Source organism: Struthio camelus, chromosome 14, assembly GCF_040807025.1.
Source record: "Struthio camelus isolate bStrCam1 chromosome 14, bStrCam1.hap1, whole genome shotgun sequence".
NCBI classification, from domain to species: Eukaryota; Metazoa; Chordata; class Aves; order Struthioniformes; family Struthionidae; genus Struthio; species Struthio camelus.
The window spans coordinates 7,681,427-7,690,617 of NC_090955.1; the positions used below are offsets into that span (position 1 = coordinate 7,681,427).

General features: G+C 53.4%; 1 protein-coding gene across 1 annotated transcript in view; it reads right to left on the reverse strand.

Annotated features, from left to right (window-relative positions):
- The window catches only part of PODXL2 (podocalyxin like 2), a 32,372-nt gene extending 27,401 nt beyond the window's left edge, over positions 1–4,971 (reverse strand). The window contains exon 1 of the mRNA XM_068907194.1: positions 4,842–4,971. Coding sequence (XP_068763295.1) covers positions 4,842–4,890 — 49 coding nt within the window. The 5' untranslated portion in view covers positions 4,891–4,971. The remainder of the gene's footprint in view (positions 1–4,841) is intronic.
- Positions 4,972–9,191: the final 4,220 nt, after the last annotated feature.

Below are 9,191 nucleotides of genomic sequence, written 5' to 3' on the forward strand. Positions count from 1 at the left end.
AAAAGAAGAAACTTAATGTTGCTCAGCTGAGGGATGTCCCAGCTCCCTTCCCATCTCTCACTTGGAGCCTCTGCCCCCTAGACGCTCAATGGCTTGCAGGGGGAAGCACACAGGATGACCATGTAGCAGGCCAAGTCATCTTGGGGGCTAATCCAGAGTTATGGACCATCCCTATGCAGGAACGCTCCAGCTAGGACACCTCTCCTCTCCCAGTCCAGCTGCCACATGGTCTTGCTCTCTCTTGCATCCCACTACCACTTATGAACTCAGCCAGGCCCCCCATTTCAGGGATCATTTCTAACCAGGGCTTCAAAGAGCACAGTCAGATTGCTTTCCTCCTCCGGTACAGTTAGCAAGCAGGTCTTTCACCAAGTGTCCCTCCAAAGCCTCCAATCTTCCCTCGGCCCTTGTACAACTGAGAAGCAATGGGTAAAGTACTTAGGTCTATGGGGAGCACATATATTTAACAACCTGCCCTAACTGGAGAAAGGGAGGCAACATGTGACTGAAGAGGGCCTTGCATTGGGACAGCTCTTTCGAGAGAAATCCTAGAGCACACAATAGTAGTGCCAGCATCTTTCAAGCCTTTATAGATCTTTACAGCTATCACGATGAGAGCACTCCAATACAGGGGCGTACAGGGCGTGCATCTCTATGTGCTGAGCAGGCATTACATTGCCATTAGCAAAGGACTGCAAACAGATGCTCCCCCATCATTTCAGTGGGGAATGCCTGCAGGATGCAGGTCTAGGGGTAACAATGGGAGGTGGCCAGGCGCTGCCAGATGATGTACCTCCTTTTGCAGATAATTGCAGACATGCCCTTCATCAGCACTCCACGTGCACTGGGCTCTGACCCCCAGAGGCACAGGGCATCCTCAGCCGTAACTAGCTTGTCCTGGTTGCCCCACTGGCAATGAAAATGCCCAGCCCTGAGAAAAGTCAGGTCTCCTGTCTTTATGAACGGCAGCATCAGCGCTACTCTAAGCACGACTTCCCACCGCCAGAGAAAGGACCCCACGTAAGCAGGTCGCAGCAGCTCAGACAGCCACATCTTCCCCCTTCCCTCAGCCAGTCATGCCAGGAGTCTCAGCTCTGCTCGGATTCGGTCTCCCAGACTGTTTCCTTTCGCTCTCTCCCCTCCATGCTCTCCCCAGATCGTCTCGTAGCCTTCACACCCCCTTCCTCTGCTGTTGCAAGGTCTGCTCTCCTCCGTGCAGAGAGCATCATGTAGAGTGGCAGCTCCCAGCTCGGGGGAGACGCAGCCCCCCTGCGAAACAGCATCAGAGCAGACAGTTGTATATGGCAGAAGTGAATTTGCTTTTCTCAGTCACTTTTCACAGAAGCCCACTGGCACTTGGGGGTTAACAGGCCACAGGACGAAAGCCACTGATCTAGGGGGAAAAAAACCAAAACCACAGATTCCTTTACCCTCTCACAGGTCCTGAGCATTTCAACTGTCAGCTGAAAAAAATCACCTCGCTGAGCCTCTGTTTCCACTTCTCCCTCTGTCCCAACCTGGACTACGTAGCCCCAGAGCTCTGTGCCATCTCCAGCGCACCGAACAGAGACCCATCGCTGCTTCACCTTCACAGCATCCCTGCTCGGGCAGAGCCAGCGCTCCCACAGAACGCAGGAGGGACCTTCCTCGAGACACGGCCATGCGACAAAACACAACCAAAGTCCTTTCTGCCCGGCTCAGCCAAAAGGGCTTTAAAACCCACCATGCACAGCACTGAGTACAAAATGGTTACGCTCTGCTGCAGCCCCTGCACCTGAGCACAGCGACAACCATACCGTCGCACACCGCACGCTCTGATGTGCCGCGGAGCGGGCTCTCCCCCAAAGCCTCCGCTTTCCACACGCTTTCACGCACCCTAGTTAGGCAAAAAGCACTGGCCTCGTGCAACGCTTCAGTAGTTCATGGGCCCAACTACAGGTCCCGACTACCTCGACAACACACGGCACAGAAGAGGAAGAACTGAACGCGGTTGCAGTTGTCATATAGAGGGAGGGCTGCAAATCTGGCTTCCAGACTATAAAAAATAATCCCCAAGACAGTAACTTACATCTGAATCCTGGTAACCACAACAGGGCTTAAGCAGGCATGCGGACAGCTCAGGTCTGATATGAACCCCGGCAGCACATATCTTCCTTGCCAGCATCCCTGGCCCTCTAAACAAACCAACGCACGTGTTTGCTTTGCCTCTGCGCGACTCTGTCTGGGCTGCACTCGTGCGGCTGACAAATAGCCTCTCTCCATTCTTTTGGGATTACGTGTTTCAAAAGCCAGCGAGAACTGGACGTAAATTTACCCGGCTGCCAGCCGTGGGCCGCGATGCACCTTCCCCACAGCCCCTCTCGCCGCAGCCCTGCAGCAGGGCTGGCTTTGTTACTACAGCTCACTTATTTACCCACAAAATGCCGGAGCTTCTTCCCACGCCGAGCAGAGGGGAAAACTTTTGTGCGCTCTGATCTGCAGCTTGTCGCCTGCAGCTTCCCCTTGAGGGCTTAATGTAGTTATTTCTACCCTTGATACCTATAATTAAGTGAACATTTCCTTATGGCACTGAAGAGGCCAAGGCAAAATTGACTGCAGGGAATTTTCATCCATCCTGATTTATACTCCCTCGGCTCAGGCTCGTTTATACAGTGCTAACGAGGAATCTTCTAAGCAGACAGAAGGGAGAAAACTTACTTAGCAGCCCACATGCAGACAAGCACCTGGGGAGACAACAAGAGGGAAGACCCAGTTCCCTCCCTTCTCCCCCTGCCTCTAACCACATCATTTACCTACTTGCAAAAGCAAAGGGGCTCACATAACCTGGAGTCTGGAGAAACGTTTCCACGCTCTGCAGCCTATCCCACAGGTCTGTGAGGCTCCCAATCCCGGGCAGCACGTCGTGGGACACATACCCTCCCACTGGCACAGGGCAATCGCGCTCATTTGTGGCAGCTCTCAGGTTTTAACCGCTCCCGATCTGCGGGACTGGAGGAGCAAGGCCAGAGTGCACCAAATTATTCCAGACTGGAACAGTTCCTGACCTGCCGAGCAAAGCTCAGGGCTGCTAACCAAAACAGGGCTCCCTTTGTAAAATTCCCAGAAGTCTTTGTCCTCAATTCTGTCCTCCAGTCGAGGTAGGAATTCAGGTCTCTGGAGGTGCCCGGCCAACCGAGCCCACCCTCCTGTCCCCAGAGCCACCATAACCCGCTAAGATTATCAGTTTCACTAGATTAAGAATTGAGCTGACCCTCAGAGCTGCCGCTCCCCTCCCACCCCTATATCTTGCCCTGCTAGAGCAGGAGAGAGGACCACAGGGAAATCCAAGGACGCAGTTCCTCTGTGTCATCACCAGCTGGACAGCAGCTCTAGAAAGTTTCTAGCAGCCTCTGCAGAAAAGGAAACACACCCTCCCCTCAGCAAAGTAGCATCAGCTGTAGTCATCTTGGTCGCCAGATTTTAAAACAACCATGAGATCCCTCTCCTTCCTCCCCAGAGCACACGGTGCTTTCAAGCAACAGGGGCAGCACCAACCTGTGCTGGCAGAAGGGCCGGGTGGGAATATGACGATTCCTCCCCAGGCATGCTGTCCCCTGCCGTGGAGGAGGCGCCAGTCTGGCAGAATTGGTGGCGCAGGTTTCCTGCTGAGATGCGGCTAAAGGACCTTTGCCAGCTGTGCCTGTGGTTTTTCCCCCAACATTGTCGATCTGTCTCGAGGATGCCACAGAATTGGCACCCGGCTCAGCTCAGGAAAGACTTAGTGCTTCTGTGCTACAGAGCATTGGCACAAGACCCCAAGAGGATTTTTCTTGATCCATTTTGCTCTGTAAGCTCCCTATTGTTTACAAACCCAAAGGCTTTACCCCTTCTCTTTAGGGAAGGCTGAGAGCCCCAGACCACCAGGGCTGGGCACTGTATACACGACTCATGGGCGGCACAGCCCTGGCCCCGCAGAGCCAACACATCCCCCCAGGAACGCTTTCGGGAGATGGGGGTGATAAGACAGACATGCCAGAGGGGCTGCTGTGACTGTATCACGGCTCAGCCATGCTGGAAGACAGCGACTCATTGGGAAAGCAGCTCTCCCTCCCAACCAGAATGACTCAAGACAAAGACTCCCCCACACTTTTAAACATCCCCGTTCAAAGCTCCTGTTCGCAGCCTCACTTCAACCAGATCTTTGGACAAAAGCGATGGTGGTAGGGAGGGAGAGGGCAATCTCAGCCTCATCCGTCTTTGTGGGGGGTCCCTTTGTTGGGGAATTTCCCCAAACAGCCCTCATGACTGTTCCAGCATCGATACTCCTGCCCTTAACTGCCTTCTACTGGCACCCTGCCTCTCCTCCACGTTTCGAGACAAGGCTCTTGGGGGAAACCCTGAGAGGTCTGAGCTTGCCCCCCTTCCTTGGCGAGGGTTTCGCAGCAGTGAGTTAGATTGCCCCGGCCCCGAAGAAGCCATAAACACGAGAAAGGCGCTTCTAGGGCAGCGCCGGGGCACCTCGTCCAGAGCGATGTCCGACCTCGCCGCTCCGCCAGCATCGCCCGCGCTCGCCGCGGGCTCCGGCCCCGCTGGGGTGCCTCGTCTCCCAAGGAGCGATCCTCGCACCCCAACACCCCCACACACCCCTGCGGGGTCCTGGTGCCCGGGGGGGGGGGCTGACACCCACCACCGGGGGCCGTGGGGGACCCAACCCCGCCGGGGGGTCATGGTGACTGAGGTGGGGAGGGTCTGACACCCACGAGGGACCGTGGGGGACCCAACCCCGCCGGGGCCCATCTCCGCCCAGCCCCTCCCGGTACCCAGAGGAGGGTCCCGGTGCCCGGCGCGGGGCTCCTACTCACCAGCGGCCAGCAGCAGCAGCAGCGCCAGGGCCCGGTGCAACGGCTGCATGGCGGTGGCGGCCGCTGACCCTGCCGCGCCGCCTCCTTCACGGGGAGCGGGGCCGCCCCGCCGCCCGCCGGGCTCTGCCCCTCACTGCCACCGCGCCCGCCCGGCCCCGCACTGCATCCCGCCGCCGCCGCCGCCCGGCGCCGCCTCCGCCCGCCCGGGGGCGGGGAAGCGGGGCGGGGGCAGCTCCCGCACGCCGGGCCGGCCGGGCCTCGCCTCATGACGGGCTGCGCCGTTCCCCCCCACCCCCGGCCGCATGCGCCGGCGGGTGATGAAGCCCCGCGAGGGCGGGAGGCCGCGGCGCCCCGCCGGCCCTCTCCGCTCGGTGTGAGGGGGAAGGACGGGCGCCTGCCCGCCCCGCAGCCGGCCGGGCTGGGGTAGCTGCTGGCGGGCAGCGCCGGTGTCTTTCAGTCAGAAAATTAACCGCAGTGGGGGTTTCTGTGAGATGGGTGAGGGCACGCGGTTCCCTCCTCAGCCTAAAGAGAGAGAGAGGACCTGGAGAGCCTGACAGGGACGGTCGCCCCGACCGAGGCCATTTTGAACCTCGTGGAGGAAAGACCCTCCGCACATCTCTCTCCCAGCCTTTTCTCATTTGCTGTCCTCCCGGGCCCTCTCCCCCTCTCTGGGGTCACCTCAACTTTCTAACGTGGAAACTTCTCACAAAGGCAACTTCGTTTTCCCAACTTTACCTCTGGCTTGCTTCTATAACCTTCCCATCCTCACATCCGCTCGCTCCCTCTGCTTCACCCCTTTCGTTGACCAGCTAAGCCATCACCCTCCCGCTTTCCTGCCTTTGCCCTCCCGCCCTGGCGGTCCTCCTTCGGCACCCACCACCACCTCTCCGAGGAGCTTTGCCACCACGAGCGCCCCAGCCCCAGCCAGGAAAGGCTAAAAACCAAAAATCCCCCAGGCTCTCGTGAAGAGACGGCAGCCCTGTCATGGCCTCACCAGGTCCTTTCCTGCATGCAGCGTTTGCCTATTCTTAAATCATGAAGATTTTGGGGCAAGCATGAATTGGCGAGTCACCCTCCATGCACTCTTCTCCGCAGTAAGCTAAACGCCCGTCAAAGAGCGCTTAAGGAGCGTGAGGCGCCATCTCACTGACCATGGCCTGGTTTGTGCTCAGGGAAGGTGACACAAGGACACCACAACAGCGCCAGCGAGTCAGCAGCTCACCTGGCTCCACAGGCCTCGCGCTCCAGTCTGACGATACTGATGTGGGGCCAAGGACACGGGACATATGTCTAAAGGGGGTCAGGATTTTAAATGCCAAAATAAGTGTTCATTTAAAATATTTCACAACAGACTCTCCCCACCCCCTTACCCGCCAGTAAGAGTTGAACCTCTTTTGTTAAAAGAGTTAGTTTTATGAATCTTCTGAAAGTATTGGTGGTATAATTTTCTAGCATGAGCTTTCTGGTTTTGAGCCTTCTCCACACCAAACACCCAGCCAAGGATGTCTGCGGGCCACTGCCCTGCGTGGGCCAAAACATGCCGAACCCCCCAGTGAATCAACCAACCAACCAAGGCGCCTCTGAATTACTGATACCGACCTTCATCACTCCTGCCAGCCAAGCACTGGGACAGGTCACCCCTTTGTGCAGCACCTGCCTTTCTTACAGGCTTTTTCCATCCATCCCCCCAACACATCAACTACCCAGAGCACAGCAAGGGCAGGTAACCGACTGGATGCCCTGGTTCGTCTTGCCTTGCCATGAAACAAAGCAATCGCTTCTGCCTTCTTTCAGGAAGAGTCCTTCCAGTGCTCTGAAAATCCTTTTTATCCCACAATCAATGAAGCCACTAGCCCCACGGAGCAGGAAATGCAGCTGGAAATACTGAGCTGTAGTTTAGCCGTTAGATGAGATACAAACACTTTAATGCATTCAGATCCTAGTCCGGGCACAGTATTCAATGAATACTCTTGTCATTTTTCACTTTTCTGCTGGTAATTTGGCTCTGTTAGCATGCAGGTGGCTTACTACAAGTGGGTAACTGAAAGCCATTCAGATATCCTGACCCTGGTACAATCAACCCCCAAATCTTAGAAGTTGGATCCAGAGTCCACAGCATCCTAATCACATTAAAGAAAGTGCAAAAATGCCCTCATGTATTACATGCCCTCAGATCAGGGGGATAGAAACCACACGGGCATGGCCCTATGCATACTTCCTTTGAGGCTCGTGGTGCTCCTGCGTGCTGCTTGGATTTATTTTGACACTGTACATTGGTTGCAGACTGAGCAGCACAGAGGGGCAGTATAAAAGGAGAAGATGCATCTTAGGCAAGAAAATGAAATAAAAATTAGTGGCAACATCGATCAGCCAGGTCAGCACTGCCAGCATAGCAGGAAACAGCCAAAGATGAGCAATACCAGTCATCTTTCCAGAGAGCATGAGCTTAAACCCAGCCCCTGCGTCTTCTCGTTTTATGCTACCTTGATCGGGTATGGCTAGCTGGGCTCCGTTCTGAGATATCGACAGCTTTATAGGCAAAGGCTTGTCGTTCCTCATTTGATCTTCTCCAGCTTCCCTACTTGGTGTATAATCTCAAACAATGTTTAGTGCACTGGTAAAAATGTCTTTGCAATGGCACTAAATGCTTTTTACAGATGCTCCAAAACTGTTCTGAAAAGTAATAGCAGGAGATACTTTTTTCCTCGATATTGCCTTTGTCTGTGCTTTTTTGTTCTTCCCCCAAATGGTTCAATTCACAGTTATGTCTATGATACAGAATCAGAAAGCAAGTTGTGTATTTTAGGCTGGCAAAACTGAGAATCCTTCTGCCGTCTCCCTCTGTAAGTTACCAAAACAGCTTTTGCCTTCAGGAATTTCAGCCAGCTTTCTGATTTCCATTTAAAGGTCATGTTTTGTTCCAAGATACTAGCAAACAAATATTACTGAGGAATGAGGTGATAGCTGAGGAAAATAATTCAGTGCCTTGAACTTGTTAATTAAGAAGAAATTAAATGCAAAGTCTATTCTCAATAGAAGTCTAACTTGTTTTGAAATTCCAGGTTAAACAGCAAAAGGAACACATTAATTTGAAATATGCTGTTAAGATGTTTTAGTCTACCAACTACAGCAAAATTTAATTTACCTACAAAGGTGAAATTAATCTATTACCATTGCTCAGCAGAGCAAGAAAGTAAACAATAAGCAAAACAAATAAGCGCTCAGATGTTAGGTTCTTGCAGTGTTAGAAATGCAAGATGTTACTAGTATCAGGAAAAAGGTTTAACCCTTCCTTTTTCTTTGCGCACTAACATTTGTGCATGCAATGGAAAAAAAATTATCCATGTCCATTCTTAGGAAGAAGGAAAAAGACGTTTTAAACTGTCCAGCTCCCTTAACTTTTTGCCTCTTTGGGGCAGAGCCTCACTGGCACAGCAGGCTTGCGGCATGCCAAACGCTTTAACCCCATCTCCTGCAAAGCTGGGCAGCCTTTTGGCATCTAGTCCCCCTTCCTGGGCAGGCTCAAGACTTCCCCTGCCAGGCCTGGCCCAACCCCTCCTTTCTTAAGCAAGAGAGAATTAACCTCCCCATTGTTGCTGTATACATGAATTTACTTCAGAGTCTCCGACAAGCGTTTTATAACCTTATTTGTTGACTTAGCCTTTTTAATGCTGGGACACTGAAACATTTTGACTGTACCAAGCAGGGGCAGGCACCCATCCTGTTCCTGCAGAGCTTGGGGTGCGAGGGACACAGCTGTTCTCTGGGCCCAGTGCAAATCTTCTACACTCATCCAAAGAGCGCAAGCGGGGAGACATAATAAACACTTCAGGATGAGGGATCTGGAGCAATTAATGCTGTAACTAGAGGGGAAAAGGATCTGCTCTGTTTAGAGCCCAGAAGTGGAAGCGAGATTTTCTGTATCATTTCTAGCCTTTCTTCATCTTCCTGCATCAGCTTCCTTCCCTTAGGGGAAGGCATGCTGCTTATCTGGGCCATAGTGCTGTTACTGGTCCTGCTTGTTTCCCATCCCCTTCCCTAAGGCGTAGTAGAAGAGCAAGCACAAGTTGTTCTTCACTTCTTCTCCCAGCTTTCACGTGCCTCTGCTGCTTTCCATCCATGAAGCTTTACCTTTCTCTGCACTAAAGCAGAGCTGATCGCTGCATTAACAGCCACGCCATTCTCCTGCAGGAGGCCCTGACAGCAAAGCCCAATGGACTCCTAGAGGGCAGAGGAAAACAAAGCTATAATGGATTTGATTAAGGGGTCAGAATAACCATCTAACAGCCACCTGGGGCAAGGAAGCAAATAGCTCTGCTGCTGAAAGCCAAAGCAGGTTTTCTCATAGTC